The 21,709-nt window shown below is 56.4% G+C and overlaps 1 protein-coding gene across 2 annotated transcripts in view; it reads right to left on the bottom strand.

Annotated features, from left to right (window-relative positions):
• Positions 1–21,709, bottom strand: part of ANKRD28 (ankyrin repeat domain 28) — a 549,582-nt gene that overhangs the window by 399,916 nt on the left and 127,957 nt on the right. The window contains exon 1 of one of the 2 annotated variants that reach the window (XM_078664028.1): positions 9,226–9,432. The exons of the other annotated variant lie outside the window; for it this stretch is intronic. Within the exon in view, the coding sequence (XP_078520154.1) occupies positions 9,226–9,357 (132 nt within the window). The 5' untranslated portion in view covers positions 9,358–9,432. Of the gene's footprint in view, positions 1–9,225; positions 9,433–21,709 lie in introns of those variants that run through there. 2 annotated transcript variants of the gene reach the window in all.

Here is a 21,709-nt window from a genome sequence, read left to right as displayed (position 1 = left end):
ACTCACCCATGGCACCTTCCTCAGCAATCTATACCACTCAAGCAGCGCAAGCAGGATTAAAAAACAGACATCCTCAGCCCCATTGACGTACTCAACATGGTTATTTTATTTATATGGCTTTCTACCCGCAACCAGGCAATGATGCACTTTTCGGCAAGTAGCACACTACTCCTGAACCCAAAGTAGATTAGTGGTGGATTACTATAGGGGAATTTAAGTTGTGACGCATAAACAAGTCTCTACTCCGCAAGCTCCAGACGATACAGAACACCTCCGCCAGATTCGTGCTCGGCATCCCTCGACACTAGCACCTCAGCCAACACCTATGGAAGCTCCACTGGCTCACTGTGGAGAAGACTCACTTTATAGATTCTCACCCACGCCTACACAACACTGGACCCCAATACCTCAACGACCGAATCACCCTCCACGTACCCAAAAGAAAGCTACAATGAGCCAACCTAGTCCTCGCCAAAACCCCACGCATCCACCGAGCCAAAGCAGGGGGAAGATCCTTTTCCTACATTGCGGCCAAGACCAGGAACATGCTCCCGATCCACATCAGACGCACCCCCTCCCTGATCACCTTCAGGAAGACTCAAGACCTGGCTCCCCGGCTGAATGAACAACTTGACAACCCTTCCCCCCACCCCTTGAGACCCTCACGGGTGAGTAGTGCGCTTACAATACCCGGATTGATTGATTTCGAGCGGTGGACATGTGAGTCTGTTAGATGGAATGAAAATGATAAAGGAGGAATAGAGAAAGGAGGAGTCTAGAAAGTGTTTTTTGGGAGACCACAGTTGTAAAATAAGGTTTGGGATGAGTCAAAGGAAGACAGACAAGGTAAGTAATAAAGTGTTATTAGGGACATAATAGTACAATGAGGTTTGGGAAAAGTCAGAGTGGAGGTAGAGGATATACTGAAAGAGGCATAAGATGAGAAAGTAGTTAATTGGAGAGAGCTGAATGTATTTCTTTTATTGTTTTATTCTATATTTTCTACAGTAGGAGTAAAGTAATAAATCTTAGACACATAACTACGTAAAAGGTATACATGTATTTGAAAAATAATAAAGAGATAAATGTGCATGTATGGATAAATAGTTAGAAAACTCAGACTTTAAAGTGTTGCTCTACATAAAGCTAATGTATGTATTTAATTTTTTGGTGGGGAAGGGTGGAATTATGTTCATTTTTTTAAATGTATATTTACATATTTTTATTTTATGTTTTCACCAATATTTCAATAGTAAAGAACTTTGATAAAATTGCTAGGATCATATTTATACATTGTGATAAAATAAGCATATGATCAATTAACTTCTATGTAAAGTATGCAGTGACTGAAATACACGTTATGCATAAAATTATATATATCGAAGACCTTGCACTTGCGTGAGTGAAGAAACAAGTCACTCCAGCCGGTATGCCACAATGCAAAGCGTTATGACCACACGAGGGGAGAGGGTGGGGGGGTGTGTGTCTACATCTAGCTCTACACTACACACACACACACACAAAGAAACATACATATAAGCAAATTACATACGTATACACACACAGGCATATGTTGTACATTTGTATTTTGAGTATGGTGATCCTGTAGGAAAGTACGAACTCGTGATTAGTCTTCTGAAAATAAAAATGGTTATCCATATAACTTATGTTTGGGGATAGCGAATTCTATAGTTTAGCTGATTAGGAATGTTAAAGAACGTCATCCAAAGGTAAAACTCCAAAAGTTGACTTTTTGGATTCTTGACTTCACCAATCATCCAAAGCAAACCTCCCATACACCTGGAAGGACCAGGCTCAACATTACCCACATCAAGGTAAACTCAAGAGGAAAAAAAACATCTCACTCAAAGACCTCTCCATAGACAATCTAAATCCATACTAATAATAAAGAGAGAGACCAAACCTTTGAGGCGGGTAAGCTCCGGAACCACTGCGCCAACTCGAACACCGCATACAGCATTGGAAAGATGAGGCAAAGCAGATGGACATAGGCTATACACCAGCGCAAAATGTAGTTTGGAAGGGACAAAGCGCGTTGTGGGACAAAGTAGTCCGTTGGATGTAGCACCACCTCTGAGGTGGGCATGTGCGTTCAGCATTGTATGACGTTTGAAGCGTGAGAATAGCCTTCTATCACATAGAAAATATGTGGCGTCTGAGTACGTCGTCGGATGGCGTACACACGCTGAACGTCGGCGCCTTAATCAGCGGATGCAGAGGCACATGAGCATCGCTGGGGCGCATTATCACATTGAACGGAGACATTTGGAACACGCACAGCATCGCGGTGCCGCATTTGTACACTGTGAGGCCAAGGGACTTGACAGCAGGCACACACGCTGAATGTTGGCGCAGTAATCAGCGGATGCAGAGGCACATATCGCTGGGGCGAAAGGGGAGCAAGGACGACTGAGTCACGGGACTGTGAGGTGCGCAGGAGCACAAAAGGGAAAACGTTCCTAGATGAGCCACTAACGGCCACAAGTTCAGCTGCAAGGAACACCCAGCAGTAGCGTGTCTGCACGGATCAAAAACAAAGGTAACAAACAATTTCTAAAATTACGACAAATAGCGTGTTATTCTTGAGAACAACTACATGCTTTAGGACCTACTTACCCTACAGCCTTAACGAATGTGGTATACCATGAGGTTTTGAAATAAAATATACATACCTATTCTAACCATTGCAGACATTTTTGTCATACCCGGACAACGTCGGGACGGGACGCTAGTCTTAAAATAATTTTGTACCCTGCCATCCAAAATAGACATCCTTCTAGAGGGAGGACTTCAGTGTATGTCTGGAAAACCATGTGAACACCTATGCTTCAACTGAACATGCAGGTGAAAGCAAAATCTTTTAGCGTCCTGGTATCCTGAAGTTCTCATGGACAACAAACACTTCATCAACACACAGGAAAGTAATGAAAGCATAACAGAACTTGATGCTATTGAAATCTACCCATGCAACAGGCAAACAATGTATCACCCATATCCAAGATCCAAGTACGATCAACGAAGCTGCCGACGGAAGCAGAATGCTGTTGAGATAATCGGGCATTTCGTTAACCTCCTGCTGACTCTCCTATCCCATAATCAGACTACTTCAATGCCACAAACTTTAAAACCCCTGAACCCTATAGACCATGCCAATATCCTCACTTTCCTTAATGCCATCACCAACGAAGACGTCTTTCACTAGTCCTTCATCAAAAGCCTCTGCTGAAGCCATCTCATCCCTACTCACCTTTCTTCATGAATTCCTCACATAAGGCCTTTTCCTAAAAGCTTTCAAAGCAGGCCAGATACCCCCACCATCTTGATCACCTCGCCAACTACAGCGCCACCACTTACCTACCATTCATCGTCAAAAGGGCTGAGGTTACAAGCAGTTGTGCTAAACTACTGGGCAATTTGAAGGATTACTATGAAAGCTGTTTATCTACGGCATCACTTTATGAAAAATGTTTAGTGAATACAAGAATTAAAAAAAAACACAATCGTGGAGAATCTGTATGAATCCAACATTAATGTCAACTTGTGAAAAGCAAGAATTGGCAAAGCCTGGTCTGGTGCTGGCAGCCAGCCTTGGACTTTGCCAGGGACTGTTTTGTCCTGGTGTTTACAAAACGTTATCGTTGTGAAAGTTACCAGGTCCTCATCTATCTAAAATATTGGCTAAAAGCAAAAATAGTTTTTGGTCTAAAAAGACATTGTCATGGTAGCGCCTGACGCTTAGGTGAGCTGCTTTGAGGGTGTATGCTCGTTCCCCTTGTAACAGGACCGAATGCTGCCACTCAGTGACGTCATATAGGGCACTAGTGGGTGCCCCACTGTCCCTTGCTGTATGCCATGGAGGGCGGAGGAGGGAAGATAGGTGGCTGAAAGCCCCTACAAGTAAGTACAATAAATAGATCATTTCAGTAAAATCAGAAGGCCTTGCCTCAAATGAGCCAGACCTAAACATACATTCCAGGCCCCGTCCTTAAAGAAAGTTACTGCTCCATGACCTTGAACTGGTGCGGATTTATACCTTTCAAGGCTTCTCAAGAATTACTCAGGTAGACCTGGAAACCTCACTTCAAGTGAACGTTCGCCCACTCCATTCCTGCAAAAATCAGCAAAGCAAGTGCAAATCAATGGCACCTGTTTCCTCCATGAAGAAAATATTTCCCTCGTCCTCACACAACCTTTATTTATTTATTTTAATGGAGGGTGCCTTTCCCATCTCAGAAAAGGTTATAATCCTACCCAAGTCACAAATACATAGTTGAGTTTTCTTTTAGGGTGTTGAAAGTTGAACATTTAAGTTTTCAGGGTGCACTGGAACTACTACTTCCTGCATCTGAGTAATTCTGCTCACGGCATAAGTGTTGTGCGAGTAAAGTGTGTGCCAAGCTTGCACGCATGAACAGCTCTGCGAATCCGGCCCATGACACGGACTCTGGCTAGAGCCTGCAGAGGCCTCTGATTGTAAAACCTAAACCAGCCATTGATGTGCTCACAATCATGGTGAAACGTGAAACGGAGGCACGGGGAGGTGATTTACACACATGGTCAAGTGAGCCCTCAGGAGTCAGACTCAAATATAGTCTGGGTTTATTTACAGAAACATTCTCTGAACTCGACCCACTGATCACAGCTGTCCAGACGGAGTCCATTCATAAACAGAGCCTGTGGAAATTCATTCATAAAAAGAGTAGAACTCCTCACAAGCCGGGTGCAAATGTGGCATCAACCGGTCCTTCCCAAGACCCAAATCCTCGCATAACCAGAGAGGTCATTATCAGAGCTCGGACACGAGGGGGACGCTGTCCCATTTGGTCACCTCATTGTACGTCACCGAAAGGGTCCTCTGCATTTCTAGAGAAGGCAACTAAAAGTTCGGGGTATACGTCCCGTCGACAAGTATTTGACAGAATTCCACCCCAGCCTTGTGCTAGTCCTGAGGAATGAAACTAGTTATGGGCGGATTTTGCGAATTCGTGGTATGCGAAAACGCGCGAAAGCGTACTTGCGGTTCGCAAAATACGCGAACTTTCGCGAGATTACGGATTTTTTTTGCGAGTTCGGGAAAGCGAGCTGTTCAAATTTCCCGCCGGATGTCAGCTGCGCATATTTGCGATTCTTTACTCTTGCCATATGTGATCGCAGGCCCTTAGGACGTATTCACGATCTCAAAGTCTCGCAGTGCAAGATGGCGGGACTCCATGACATACTCGCAGTCGAAAAGTCTTGCAAGATCACGCAGCCAGATCCAAAATGTCACAGTGCACGCAAACCGGGAGGAAAACAACTCGGCAAACTCAATCACGGTAAGTCAATGCCGCTCGGGCTAATCTGTATTTTTGAAGCACAAACAACCAAAAAAAAATCGCCAACTCGCAAATTGTTTGGCAATTTCACGCGGATCTCGAAGTTACCAAATATTCGCAAACTCCACGAACGGAACTAATTTCCAGCCCATGCTTAAATGAAACACTCATCTCCCCGTTAAACCACTAATGTGGCATCATCACTTCCGCTCCACGTCACATGAGCCAATGATGTGGTCTCACCCCTATCCTTCCACTTCCGCTCTGCCACAACCTCAGAATTAGCCAGAGTAACATTTTAATTAAGCCGGTGAAACTTGAATTACCCAATGTCACATGTTCACCCGCAGGAAACTCCTTCTTGCAGATAAAACGATGCATCGGGACTTGTTCCGCTCACACCAGTGGCTTGGTGTGGTGTGTCGAAAACAAGTTACACGAATGAGCTCCTAGCAAACCACATCCATATCATTTTGTAAAAATCTAAAAGTTTCATTTTGTTAAAAATAAATAAACACAATTGCGTACATCTCTTCTGAGAATGGGGCCCCTCCGTCCTGCTATCCCTACAGAGGGAACTCCCCTTGCCTCGTCTGCTTCACACACTGACCAGACTTTACACAGAATGGATGATGCAAGAGGGAAAGTGATTTAAAGTGCTTCCAGGAAAGTGCGAGTGAGTGTGCGTGCACGTGCTCAATAGGAATTGTGAGAATGAGGGTGAGTTTGCATGTATAAAAAGAGCGAAGGCCTGAATTTGAATGTGAATCAGTGCAGGTGAAACTGAGCTGTGAAAGAGTGAGAAAGATGGGTCAGTTACATTACGCATGAAGACAAATGTAAATATAACCGAGAGGACGTTAGTTCTAAACTGTGAACGCGCGCTTGAATGAAGAGAAGTTAATGTATTAGGAGCGCAAAGGTGTGTCATGGGGTGTGCTGGGAGTCAATGTCATGTGAAAATGAAGTGACAAAGCGTGAGAGAGTCCGTGAACTGTGCGAGTGTCAATGAACAGGTGCAAGTCACTTTTTTGTGAGTATGTGAAGGAGTGCGAAAGTGTATGAAGAAAAGGTCATTGTAAAGAGACAGATGGACACAGAAAATAGTCCACAGGCTACGGCCCCACCGAGCGTGTCCCCGCACAAAGGGCCTACCTAGCTTTCCAGGACCCCTGGCGACCTTGGCTTAGGATTTGCGCTCGCACAAAGAGCCATCTAACCCAGTCCATGGTCCTGCCACAGACTCAGATCAGCCTGTCCGCACTGCCCTGGCACAGACCCTGCCCAGCCTGGCCGCCTCTTCACACACCCGACAGACCCTGCCCAGCCTGGCCTACTCTTCACACACACCAGCACAGACCATGTCGGCCTGCTTTTCACACACCAGCACAGACCATGTCGGCCTGCTTTTCACACACCAGCACAGACCATGCCAGCCTGCTTTTCACACACCAGCACAGACCATGCCAGCCTGCTTTTCACACACCGGCACAGACCATGCCAGCCTGCTTTTCACACACCAGCACAGACCATGCCAGCCTGCTTTTCACACACCAGCACAGACCATGCCAGCCTGCTTTTCACACACCAGCACAGACCATGCCAGCCTGCTTTTCACACACCAGCACAGACCATGCCAGCCTGCTTTTCACACACCGGCACAGACCATGCCAGCCTGCTTTTCACACACCTGGCACAGACCATGCCAGCCTGCTCTTCACACACCAGCACAGACCATGCCAGCCTGCTTTTCACACACCAGCACAGACCATGCCAGCCTGCTTTTCACACACCAGCACAGACCATGCCAGCCTGCTTTTCACACACCTGGCACAGACCATGCCAGCCTGCTTTTCACACACCAGCACAGACCATGCCAGCCTGCTTTTCACACACCTGGCACAGACCATGCCAGCCTGCTTTTCACACACCAGCACAGACCATGCCAGCCTGCTTTTCACACACCTGGCACAGACCCTGTCAGCCTGCTTTTCACACACCAGCACAGACCATGCCAGCCTGCTTTTCACACACCTGGCACAGACCATGCCAGCCTGCTTTTCACACACCTGGCACAGACCATGCCAGCCTGCTCTTCACACACCTGGCACAGACCATGCCAGCCTGCTTTTCACACACCAGCACAGACCATGCCAGCCTGCTTTTCACACACCAGCACAGACCATGCCAGCCTGCTTTTCACACACCAGCACAGACCATGCCAGCCTGCTTTTCACACACCTGGCACAGACCATGCCAGCCTGCTCTTCACACACCTGGCACAGAACATGCCAGCCTGCTTTTCACACACCTGGCACAGAACATGCCAGCCTGCTTTTCACACACCTGGCACAGACCATGCCAGCCTGCTTTTCACACACCAGCACAGACCTTGCACAGCCTGCTCTTCACACACCTGGCACAGACCGTGCCCAGCCTACTCTTCACACACACCAGCACAGACCATGTCGGCCTGCTTTTCACACACCAGCACAGACCATGCCAGCCTGCTTTTCACACACCAGCACAGACCATGCCAGCCTGCTTTTCAAACACCAGCACAGACCATGCCAGCCTGCTTTTCACACACCGCCACAGACCATGCCAGCCTGCTCTTCACACACATTGCACAGACCGTGCCCAGCCTGCTTTTCACACACCAGCACAGACCATGCCAGCCTGCTTTTCACACACCAGCACAGACCATGCCAGCCTGCTTTTCACACACCAGCACAGACCATGCCAGCCTGCTTTTCACACACCTGGCACAGACCATGCCAGCCTGCTCTTCACACACCTGGCACAGAACATGCCAGCCTGCTTTTCACACACCTGGCACAGAACATGCCAGCCTGCTTTTCACACACCTGGCACAGACCACGCCAGCCTGCTTTTCACACACCAGCACAGACCATGCCAGCCTGCTTTTCACACACGTGGCACAGACCCTGCCCAGCCTGCTTTTCACACACATGGCACAGACCTTGCCCAGCCTGCTTTTCACACACCTGGCACAGACCGTGCTCTTCACACACGTGGCACAGACCCTGCTCAGCCTGCTCTTCACACACCTGGCACAGACCCTGCTCAGCCTGCTCTTCACACACCTGGCACAGACCCTGCTCAGCCTGCTCTTCACACACCTGGCACAGACCCTGCTCAGCCTGCTCTTCACACACCTGGCAGAGAACATGCCAGCCTGCTTTTCACACACCTGGCACAGACCATGCCAGCCTGCTCTTCACACACCTGGCACAGAACATGCCAGCCTGCTCTTCACACACCTGGCACAGACCATGCCAGCCTGCTTTTCACACACCTGGCACAGACCATGCCAGCCTGCTTTTCACACACCTGGCACAGACCATGCCAGCCTGCTTTTCACACACCTGGCACAGACCATGCCAGCCTGCTTTTCACACACCTGGCACAGACCATGCCAGCCTGCTTTTCACACACCAGCACAGACCATGCCAGCCTGCTTTTCACACACCTGGTACAGACCATGCCAGCCTGCTTTTCACACACCGGCACAGACCATGCCAGCCTGCTTTTCACACACCTGGCACAGACCATGCCAGCCTGCTTTTCACACACCTGGCACAGACCATGCCAGCCTGTTTTTCACACACCAGCACAGACCATGCCAGCCTGCTTTTCACACACCTGGCACAGACCATGCCAGCCTGCTTTTCACACACCTGGCACAGACCATGCCAGCCTGCTTTTCACACACCTGGCACAGACCATGCCAGCCTGCTTTTCACACACCAGCACAGACCATGCCAGCCTGCTTTTCACACACCTGGCACAGACCCTGCTCAGCCTGCTCTTCACACACCTGGCACAGACCCTGCTGAGCGCCCCACCTGCGCTGCGCACCCCTTACCATCAAGTCTCCCGCCAGGGGCGGCGGGGGGCGGCGGTGGCACACGCCCTCCCGGGGCGGCCTGGGCGCGAGGGCTGCGGAGGGGTCGTCCTCTTCCACATCCTCCAGCACCACGATGCACACGCGGCTCATTCGCGGGCCTCACCGCCGCTCATCGCTGGCCGGGGGCAGCCGCGGTCACCTCAGGAGGGCGCGCGACTTCCAGGCCCGTGGCCGTGGCACAGGCAGCGGTGCCAGCCTTCTCCAGGGAGGGCACCACGAGGGAGGCTCCAGGCACTCACCGCGGGCCTCACGGCGACCTCCCCTGCACCCGGCTAAAATTAACGCTCACTTCAGGGCCGCTTTTGTCTCCAGACGCTATTTTTAGGGCGCCAAATTGAGTGCACGCTGCTCCTTTCGACCTCCGACCAGAAGCAATTTACGAGGCACAGGTGACTCGAGCCCCGTGGCAACTCCAAAGACAGCGCCTAGCGCCTGCGGGCGGCAGCGAGAAACCAACGAGGCGTTTTCATGTGCTGGGGAGGATCAGTGGCCGGGCAGGAGGGTGAAAGTGCAGTTCCGCGCTGGGGAAGCCATGCTTGGCATTCACGGATGGTGCTCAGTCAGTGGTGGTGATGGTGAACAGTACCCACTGGTGGTCGTCAAACCCCTTTAGTGCGAGCTCAGCATCGGTCACCATTCAAGGGCAGCTCAGGGGGTCTCGGTGAGGCTGTGAAGGCAGAGGCCAGGGGGCGCAGGGTGAAGGCCAGCTCAGGATCGCCCCCTGGTCGAAAACAAGCCCACCGGCGCTTGGTGCAAAGTGTAAACTGCGACCTGAAGAGCTGCAGAGGGTCCCAGCGTCGGCGATGGAGGTAGAAGACGTATCCAGACGGGGAGAGGAGGGCGAAGGCCAGCAGCAGAGCAGGTGGGCCAGAGAGCACCCCCGTGGCTTCACAGGCCCCACCACCAAGGGAAAGATGCCCACTCATCCACGGGAAGAGCAGGGGCCAGGATCCATTCTCCTAGATCACAAGGCGCAGGCGCTCCTCCCGCAGGAAGGATGAAGGCTCGCTCGCTCTCTGCAGAACACACAGGACACTTATCCGAGGTACAGGCTCGTTCTCCCTCTTCCAGGACAGATCTCCTCACCGACAGAAGACGCAGGACATTTCTCCAAGTCACACGTCCACTCGTCCTCCTCCAGAAGAGAGAGTTCTCCCGCCAGAAGATAGAAGTTAGTCCTCCAGATGCAGACTAGCGCCCCAATGCCCCTGAAGGAGATGCCAGCCTGTCCTCTCGCCTCCAGAGGATGCAGACTGGTCCTCCAGATGCAGGCTAGCGCCCCAATGCCCCCGCAGGAGATGCCAGCCTCCCTCTCGCCTCCACAAGATGCAGACTAGTTCTCCAGGTGCAGGCTAGCGCCCCCCTGTAGGAGATGCCAGCCTGTCCTCGCCTCCAGAAGCTGCGGTTTTCTTCACCGGGCTTCAGATGTACAGGATGCCGGATCACTTCTCCAACCTCGGGGAGACGCGGGCTGGCACCCTGCTTCTGAAGGCAAGCGAGGCTGGCACCCTGCTCCTGAAGGCAAGCGAGGCTGGCACCCTGCTCCTGAAGGCAAGCGAGGAGCGCTGCGGTGCGGGCAGGATGCGCCCGGGGCCGGCTCTCTTTGGAGCGGCTGCGGCGGAGGGGAGCTGGGGACAGACCCTCCGAGGCGGGAGCGCAGGGCACCGGGCGCAGCGCGGATCGGAGAGGCTGGCAGCCCGGGGCAGGAGGGTGGCAGGGCACCGGGCGCAGTGCGGATCGGAGAGGCTGGCAGCCGGGGCCGGACGGTGCCCAGGGCAGCGGAGGGTCCGCGGAGGCGCCGTGTGGGTCCCGGAGCCGGCGGCGCACTGCGCACTCTGCAGCACGGAGAGCCTGGCAGCAGATCCGCCTGAGCTCCGGCAGTGCAGGGGGCGGGGAGGGGGCGGGGAAGGGGCGGCGGGCGGCGCTGTGCAAGCGGCTCTGCGGCGGGGGACGAGTCAGCAGCTCTGCCCAGCATCCCTGCCCTGGAGGCCGAGGGCAACCCTGCGCTCTGCGGAGGCGCCGGGGCTGAGGGGTGCCCAGCCAGAGAGGGCCCCTAGGGGTGCCAGCATCCCTGCACCGGAGGCCGCAGAGAACCCTGCGCGCTGCGGAGACGCCGGGACTGGGGTAACCCGCCTGCAAGGGGGGCGCGCCCCGAGGATCTGAGGGTGTTCCCAGCCAGAGCGGGAGTGCCCAGCCAGAGAGGGTCCGAGGGTGCCAGTTACCCTGTGTGCGGAGAGGAAAACGCACCAGACCCTGCGTCTCGGTAATCATCCGAAAGAGTGCCAGTTACCCTGTGTGCGGAGAGGAAAACGCACCAGACCCTGCGTCTCGGTCATCATCAGAAAGGGTGCCTGTTACCCTGTGTGCGGAGAGGAAAACGCACCAGACCCTGCGTCTCGGTCATCATCAGAAAGGGTGCCTGTTACCCTGTGTGCGGAGAGGAAAGCGCACCATACCCTGCGTCTCGGTCATCATCAGAAAGAGTGCCAGTTACCCTGTGTGCGGAGAGGAAAACGCACCAGACCCTGCGTCTCGGTCATCATCAGAAAGGGTGCCAGTTACCCTGTGTGCGGAGAGGAAAACGCACCAGACCCTGCGTCTCGGTCATCATCAGAAAGGGTGCCTGTTACCCTGTGTGCGGAGAGGAAAACGCACCAGACCCTGCGTCTCGGTCATCATCAGAAAGGGTGCCTGTTACCCTGTGTGCGGAGAGGAAAACGCACCAGACCCTGCGTCTCGGTCATCATCAGAAAGGGTGCCTGTTACCCTGTGTGCGGAGAGGAAAGCGCACCATACCCTGCGTCTCGGTCATCATCAGAAAGAGTGCCAGTTACCCTGTGTGCGGAGAGGAAAGCGCACCATACCCTGCGTCTCGGTCATCATCAGAAAGAGTGCCAGTTACCCTGTGTGCGGAGAGGAAAACGCACCATACCCTGCGTCTCGGTCATCATCAGAAAGGGTGCCTGTTACCCTGTGTGCGGAGAGGAAAGCGCACCATACCCTGCGTCTCGGTCATCATCAGAAAGAGTGCCAGTTACCCTGTGTGCGGAGAGGAAAACGCACCAGACCCTGCGTCTCGGTCATCATCAGAAAGAGTGCCAGTTACCCTGTGTGCGGAGAGGAAAACGCACCAGACCCTGCGTCTCGGTCATCATCAGAAAGGGTGCCTGTTACCCTGTGTGCGGAGAGGAAAGCGCACCATACCCTGCGTCTCGGTAATCATCCGAAAGAGTGCCAGTTACCCTGTGTGCGGAGAGGAAAGCGCACCATACCCTGCGTCTCGGTCATCACCAGAAAAGGTGCCTGTTACCCTGTGTGCATAGAGGAAAGCGCACCATACCCTGCGTCTCGGTCATCACCAGAAAAGGTGCCTGTTACCCTGTGTGCATAGAGGAAAGCGCACCATACCCTGCGTCTGTTATCATCCGAAAGGGTGCCTGTTACCCTGTGTGCAGAGAGGAAAACGCACCAGACCCTGCGTCTCGGTCATCACCAGAAAAGGTGCCTGTTACCCTGTGTGCATAGAGGAAAGCGCACCATACCCTGCGTCTCGGTCATCACCAGAAAAGGTGCCTGTTACCCTGTGTGCATAGAGGAAAGCGCACCATATCCTGCGTCTCGATCATCATCCGAAAGGGTGCCTGTTACCCTGTGTGCGGAGAGGAATGCGCCCCATACCCTGCGTCTGTTATCATCCGAAAGGGTGCCTGTTACCATGTGTGCGGAGAGGAAAGCCTGCCCGTCGAGGCAACCCCTTGAAAACAGGTGTCGCTCTGACACGAACGTAGGATTCACTCGGAAGCTTTGCTTCCCAGGGTCCTTGCTGCCGGGCATTAAATACATTAATAATAGGAATACTGACGGCAGACTCCGTCTTGAACCATGCCAGTGCTCCAGGTGGCCCATAGGTGGCCTTTGCAGTCCCTCGGCTCAGCACTGCAGGCAGGAGCAGGCACCGATGCAATGCCATGGACTCGGCCTCACGACCAGGAACCCCAGCAGAAGGTGCAGCTTCCAAGGTGGAACCCCCAGGGTCACCACAGCTGTCACTGCAGGCAAAGGAACCCCCAGGGACACCACAGCTGTCACCGCAGGCAAGGGAACCCCCAGGGACACCACCGCTGTCACTGCAGGCAAAGGAACCCCCAGGGACACCACAGCTGTCACTGCAGGCAAGGGAACCCCCAGGGACACCACAGCTGTCACTGCAGGCAAAGGAACCCCCAGGGACACCACAGCTGTCACTGCAGGCAAAGGAACCCCCAGGGACACCACAGCTGTCACTGCAGGCAAGGGAACCCCCAGGGACACCACAGCTGTCACTGCAGGCAAGGGAACCCCCAGGGACACCACAGCTCTCACTGCAGACAAGGGTATGGGAACCCCCAGGGACACCACAGCTGTCACTGCGGGCAAGGGAACCCCCAGGGACACCACAGCTGTCACTGCAGGCAAGGGAACCCCCAGGGACACCACAGCTGTCACTGCGGGCAAGGGAACCCCCAGGGACACCACAGCTGTCACTGCGGGCAAGGGAACCCCCAGGGACACCACAGCTGTCACTGCGGGCAAGGGAACCCCCAGGGACACCACAGCTGTCAGTGCAGGCAAGGGAACCCCCAGGGACACCACAGCGGTCACTGCAGGCAAAGGAACCCCAGGGACACCACAGCTGTCACTGCAGGCAAGGGTATGGGAACCCCTAGGGACACCACAGCTGTCACTGCAGGCAAGGGTATGGGAACCCCCAGGGACACCACAGCTGTCACTGCAGGCAAAGGAACCCCCAGGGACACCACAGCGGTCACTGCGGGCAAAGGAACCCCCAGGGACACCACAGCTGTCACTGCAGGCAAGGGAACCCAAAGGGACACCACAGCTGTCACTGCGGGCAAGGGAACCCCCAGGGACACCACAGCTATCACTGCAGGCAAGGGTATGGGAACCCCCAGGGACACCACAGCTGTCAGTGCAGGCAAGGGAACCCCCAGGGACACCACAGCTATCACTGCAGGCAAGGGTATGGGAACCCCCAGGGACACCACAGCGGTCACTGCAGGCAAGGGAACCCCCAGGGACACCACAGCTGTCACTGCAGACAAGGGTATGGGAACCCCCAGGGACACCACAGCGGTCACTGCAGGCAAGGGAACCCCCAGGGACACCACAGCTGTCACGAGTATGGGAACCCCCAGGGACACCACAGCTGTCACTGCAGACAAGGGTATGGGAACCCCCAGGGACACCACAGCTATCACTGCAGACAAGGGTATGGGAACCCCCAGGGACACCACAGCGGTCACTGCAGGCAAAGGAACCCCCAGGGACACCACAGCTGTCACTGCAGGCAAAGGAACCCCCAGGGACACCACAGCTGTCACTGCAGACAAGGGTATGGGAACCCCCAGGGACACCACAGCTGTCAGTGCAGGCAAGGGAACCCCCAGGGACACCACAGCTGTCACTGCAGGCAAGGGAACCCCCAGGGACACCACAGCTGTCACTGCAGGCAAGGGAACCCCCAGGGACACCACAGCTGTCACGAGTATGGGAACCCCCAGGGACACCACAGCGGTCACTGCAGGCAAGGGTATGGGAACCCCCAGGGACACCACAGCGGTCACTGCAGACAAGGGTATGGGAACCCCCAGGGACACCACAGCGGTCACTGCAGGCAAGGGAACCCCCAGGGACACCACAGCTATCACTGCAGACAAGGGTATGGGAACCCCCAGGGACACCACAGCTGTCACTGCAGACAAGGGTATGGGAACCCCCAGGGACACCACAGCGGTCACTGCAGGCAAGGGAACCCCCAGGGACACCACAGCTGTCACTGCAGACAAGGGTATGGGAACCCCCAGGGACACCACAGCGGTCACTGCAGGCAAGGGAACCCCCAGGGACACCACAGCTGTCACTGCAGACAAGGGTATGGGAACCCCCAGGGACACCACAGCTATAGCTGCAGACAAGGGTATGGGAACCCCCAGGGACACCACAGCTATCACTGCAGACAAGGGAACCCCCAGGGACACCACAGCGGTCACTGCAGGCAAAGGAACCCCCAGGGACACCACAGCTGTCACTGCAGGCAAGGGAACCCCCAGGGACACCACAGCTGTCACTGCAGGCAAAGGAACCCCCAGGGACACCACAGCTGTCACTGCAGACAAGGGTATGGGAACCCCCAGGGACACCACAGCTGTCAGTGCAGGCAAGGGAACCCCCAGGGACACCACAGCTGTCACTGCAGGCAAGGGAACCCCCAGGGACACCACAGCTGTCACTGCAGACAAGGGAACCCCACGGACACCACAGCTGTCACTGCAGGCAAAGGAACCCCCAGGGACACCACAGCTGTCACTGCAGGCAAAGGAACCCCAGGGACACCACAGCTGTCACTGCAGGCAAGGGAACCCACAGGGACACCACAGCTATCACTGCAGACAAGGTTATGGGAACCCCCAGGGACACCACAGCTGTCACTGCAGGCAAGGGAACCCCCAGGGACACCACAGCGGTCACTGCAGGCAAGGGAACCCCAGGGACACCACAGCGGTCACTGCAGGCAAGGGAACCCCCCAGGGACACCACAGCGGTGACTGCAGGCAAAGGAACCCCCAGGGACACCACAGCTGTCACTGCAGGCAAGGGAACCCCCAGGGACACCACAGCTGTCACTGCAGGCAAGGGAACCCCCAGGGACACCACAGCGGTCACTGCAGGCAAGGGAACCCCCAGGGACACCACAGCTATCACTGCAGACAAGGGTATGGGAACCCCCAGGGACACCACAGCTGTCACTGCAGGCAATGGAACCCCCAGGGACACCACAGCTGTCCCTGCAGGCAAGGGTATGGGAACCCCCGGGACACCACAGCTGTCACTGCAGGCAAAGGAACCCCCAGGGACACCACAGCTGTCACTGCAGGCAAGGGAACCCACAGGGACACCACAGCTATCACTGCAGACAAGGGTATGGGAACCCCCAGGGACACCACAGCTGTCACTGCAGGCAAGGGAACCGCCAGGGACACCACAGCTGTCACTGCAGGCGAAGGAACCCCCAAGGACACCACAGCTGTCACTGCGGGCAAGGGAACCCCCAGGGACACCACAGCTGTCACTGCAGGCGAACGAACCCCCAGGGACACCACAGGTGTCACTGCAGGCAAGGGAACCCCCAGCTCTCACTGCAGGCAAGGGAACCCCCAGGGACACCACAGCGGTCACTGCAGGCAAGGGTATGGGAACCCCCAGGGACACCACAGCTCTCACTGCAGGCAAGGGAACCCCCAGGGACACCACAGCGGTCACTGCAGGCAAGGGTATGGGAACCCCCAGGGACACCACAGCTCTCACTGCAGGCAAGGGAACCCCCAGGGACACCACAGCGGTCACTGCAGGCAAGGGAACCCCCAGGGACACCACAGCTGTCACTGCAGGCAAAGGAACCCCCAGGGACACCACAGCTGTCACTGCAGGCAAGGGAACCCCCAGGGACACCACAGCGGTCACTGCAGGCAATGGAACCCCCAGGGACACCACAGCGGTCACTGCAGGCAATGGAACCCCCAGGGACGCCGCAGCTGTCACTGCGGGCAAGGGAACCCCCAGGGACACCACAGCTGTCACTGCAGGCAATGGAACCGCCAGGGACACCACAGCTATCACTGCAGGCAAGGGTATGGGAACCCCCAGGGACACCACAGCTATCACTGCAGACAAGGGAACCCCCAGGGACACCACAGCTGTCACTGCGGGCAAGGGAACCCCCAGGGACACCACAGCTGTCACTGCAGGCAAAAGAACCCCCAGGGACACCACAGCTATCACTGCAGACAAGGGTATGGGAACCCCCAGGGACACCACAGCTGTCACTGCAGGCAAGGGAACCCCCAGGGACACCACAGCTGTCACTGCGGGCAAGGGAACCCCCAGGGACACCACAGCTGTCACTGCAGGCAAAGGAACCCCCAGGGACACCACAGCTATCACTGCAGACAAGGGTATGGGAACCCCCAGGGACACCACAGCTGTCACTGCAGGCAAGGGAACCCCCAGGGACACCACAGCTGTCACTGCAGACAAGGGTATGGGAACCCCCAGGGACACCACAGCTGTCACTGCAGGCAAGGGTATGGGAACCCCCAGGGACACCACAGCTATCACTGCAGACAAGGGTATGGGAACCCCACGGACACCACAGCTGTCACTGCAGGCAATGGAACCCCCAGGGACACCACAGCTGTCCCTGCAGGCAAGGGTATGGGAACCCCCAGGGACACCACAGCTCTCACTGCAGGCAAGGGAACCCCCAGGGACACCACAGCGGTCACTGCAGGAAAGGGAACCCCCAGGGACACCACAGCTGTCACTGCAGGCAAAGGAACCCCCAGGGACACCACAGCTGTCACTGCAGGCAAGGGAACCCCCAGGGACACCACAGCGGTCACTGCAGGCAATGGAACCCCCAGGGACACCACAGCGGTCACTGCAGGCAATGGAACCCCCAGGGACGCCGCAGCTGTCACTGCGGGCAAGGGAACCCCCAGGGACACCACAGCTGTCACTGCAGGCAATGGAACCGCCAGGGACACCACAGCTATCACTGCAGGCAAGGGTATGGGAACCCCCAGGGACACCACAGCTATCACTGCAGACAAGGGAACCCCCAGGGACACCACAGCTGTCACTGCGGGCAAGGGAACCCCCAGGGACACCACAGCTGTCACTGCAGGCAAAGGAACCCCCAGGGACACCACAGCTGTCACTGCAGGCAAAGGAACCCCCAGGGACACCACAGCTATCACTGCAGACAAGGGTATGGGAACCCCCAGGGACACCACAGCTGTCACTGCAGGCAAGGGAACCCCCAGGGACACCACAGCTGTCACTGCAGACAAGGGTATGGGAACCCCCAGGGACACCACAGCTGTCACTGCAGGCAAGGGAACCCCCAGGGACACCACAGCTGTCACTGCAGGCAAGGGAACCCCCAGGGACACCACAGCTGTCACTGCAGGCAAGGGAACCCCCAGGGACACCACAGCTGTCACTGCAGGCAAGGGAACCCCCAGGGACACCACAGCTGTCACTGCAGGCAAGGGAACCCCCAGGGACACCACAGCTGTCACTGCAGGAAAGGGAACCCCCAGGGACACCACAGCGGTCACTGCAGGCAAGGGAACCCCCAGGGACACCACAGCGGTCACTGCAGGCAAGGTAACCCCCAGGGACACCACAGCGGTCACTGCAGGCTAGGGAACCCCCAGGGACACCACAGCGGTCACTGCAGGCAAGGGAACCCCCAGGGACACCACAGCGGTCACTGCAGGCAAAGGAACCCCCAGGGACACCACAGCTGTCACTGCAGACAAGGGAACCCCCAGGGACACCAAAGCTGTCACCACAGGCAAGGGAACCCTCAGGGACACCACAGCTGTCACTGCAGGCAAGGGAACCCCCAGGGACACCACAGCGGTCACTGCAGGCAAGGGAACCCCCAGGGACACCACAGCGGTCACTGCAGGCAAGGGAACCCCCAGGGACGCCGCAGCTCTAAGTGCAGGCAAGGGAACCCCCAGGGACACCTCAGCTGTCACTGCAGGCAAGGGTATGGGAACCCACAGGGACACCACCGCTGTCACTACAGAGAGAGTCTAGGGAAACCACAGCTGTCACCGCAGGCAAGGCAACCCCCAGGGACACCACATCTGTCACTGCAGGCAAGGGTATGGGAACCCCCGGGACACCACAGCTGTCACTGCAGGCAAGGGAACCCCCAGGGACACCACAGCTGTCACTGCACACAAGGGTATGTGAACCCCCAGGGACACCACAGCTGTCACTGCAGACAAGGGAACCCCCAGGGACACATCAGCTGTCACTGCAGAGAGGCTAGGGAAACCACAGCTGTCACTGCAGGCAAAGGAACCCCCGGGGACACCACAGCTGTCACTGCAGGCAAGGGAATCCCCAGGGACACTACAGGTGTTACTGCAGGCCAGGGAACCCCCAGGGACACCACAGCTGTCACCGCAGGCAAGGGAACCCCCAGGGACACCACAGTGGTCACTGCAGGCAAGGGAACCCACAGGGACACCGCAGCTGTCACAGCAGGTAAGGGAACCCCCACGGACACCACAGCTGTCACTGCAGGCAAGGGAACCCCCACGGACACCAAAGCTGTCACTGCAGGCAAGGGAACCCCCACGGACACCACAGCTGTCACCACAGGCAAGGGAACCCCACGGACACCACAGCGGTCACTGCAGGCAAAGGAACCCCCAGGGACACCACAGCTGTCACTGCAGGCAAGGGAACCCCCAGGGACACCACAGCTGTCACTGCAGGCAAGGGAACCCCCACGGACACCACAGCTCTCACTGCAGGCAAGGGAACCCCCAGGGACACCACAGCGGTCACTGCAGGCAAGGGAACCCCCAGGGACACCACAGCTGTCACTGCAGGCAAGGGTATGGGAACCCCACGGACACCACAGCTGTCACTGCAGGCAATGGAAACCCCAGGGACACCACAGCTGTCACTGCAGGCAAGGGTATGGGAACCCCCGGGACACAACAGCGGTCACTGCAGGCAAAGGAACCCCCAGGGACACCACAGCTGTCACTGCAGGCAAGGGAACCCCCAGGAACACCACAGCTGTCACTGCAGGCAAGGGTATGGGACACCCACGGACACCACAGCTGTCACTGCAGGCAATGGAACCCCCAGGGACACCACAGCTGTCCCTGCAGGCAAGGGTATGGGAACCCCCGGGACACCACAGCTGTCACTGCAGGCAAGGGAACCCCCACGGACACCACAGCTGTCACTGCAGGCAAGGGAACCCCCACGGACACCACAGCTGTCACTGCAGGCAAGGGAACCCCCACGGACACCACAGCTGTCACTGCAGGCAAGGGAACCCCCAGGGACACCACAGCTGTCACCACAGGTAAGGGAACCCCACGGACACCACAGCTGTCACTGCAGTCCAGGGAACCCCCAGGGATACCACAGCTGTCACTGCAGGCAAGGGAACCCCCAGGGACACCACAGCTGTCACTACAGAGAGGCTAGGGAAACCACAGCTGTCACTCCAGGCAAGGGTATGGGAACCCCTCGGGACACCACAGCTGTCACTGCAGGCAAAGGAACCCCCAGGGACACCACAGCTGTCACTGCAGGCAAGGGAACCCTCAGGGAAACCAAAGCTGTCACTGCAGGCAAGGGAACCCCCAGGAAAACCACAGCTGTCACTGCAGGCAAGGGTATGGGAACCCCCAGGGACACCACAGCTGTCACTGCAGGCAAGGGAACCCCCAGGGACACCACAGCTGTCACCGCAGGCAAGGGAACCCCCAGGGACACCACAGCGGTCACTGCAGGCAAGGGAACCCCCAGGGACACCACAGCTGTCACTACAGAGAGGCTAGGGAAACCACAGCTGTCACTCCAGGCAAGGGTATGGGAACCCCTCGGGACACCACAGCTGTCACTGCAGGCAAAGGAACCCCCAGGGACACCACAGCTGTCACTGCAGGCAAGGGAACCCTCAGGGAAACCACAGCTGTCACTGCAGGCAAGGGAACCCCCAGGAAAACCACAGCTGTCACTGCAGGCAAGGGTATGGGAATCCCCAGGGACACCACAGCTGTCACTGCAGGCAAAGGAACCCCCAGGGACACCACAGCTGTCACTGCAGGCAAGGGAACCCCCAGGGACACCACAGCTGTCACTGCAGGCAATGGAACCCCACGGACACCACAGCTGTCACTGCAGGCAAGGGAACCCCCAGGAAAACCACAGCTGTCACTGCAGGCAAGGGTATGGGAACCCCCAGGGACACCACAGCTGTCACTGCAGGCAAGGGTATGGGAACCCCTAGGGACACCACAGCTGTCACTGCAGGCAAAGGAACCCCCAGGGACACCACAGCTGTCACTGCAGGCAAGGGAACCCCCAGGGACACCACAGCTGTCACCACAGGCAAGGGAACCCCACGGACACCACAGCTGTCACTGCAGGCAATGGAACCCCCAGGGACACCACAGCTGTCACTGCAGACCAGAGAACCCCCAGGGACGCCACAGCTGTCACCGCAGACCAGGGAACCCCAGGGACACCACAGCTGTCACTACAGAGAGGCTAGGGAAACCACAGCTGTCACTGCAGGCAAGGGTATGGGAACCCCTCGGGACACCACAGCTGTCACTGCAGGCAAGGGAACCCCCAGGAAAACCACAGCTGTCACTGCAGGCAAGGGTATGGGAACCCCCAGGGACACCACAGCTGTCACTGCAGGCAAGGGTATGGGAACCCCCAGGGAAACCACAGCTGTCACTGTAGGCAAAGGACACCACAGCTGTCACAGCAGGTAAGGGAACCCCCAGGAAAACCACAGCGGTCACTGCAGGCAAGGGAATCCCCAGGG

The sequence above is a fragment of the Lissotriton helveticus genome, chromosome 10, assembly GCF_964261635.1.
Source record: "Lissotriton helveticus chromosome 10, aLisHel1.1, whole genome shotgun sequence".
Classification (NCBI taxonomy): domain Eukaryota; kingdom Metazoa; phylum Chordata; class Amphibia; order Caudata; family Salamandridae; genus Lissotriton; species Lissotriton helveticus.
This window is presented reverse-complemented; position numbering and strand designations above follow the sequence as displayed.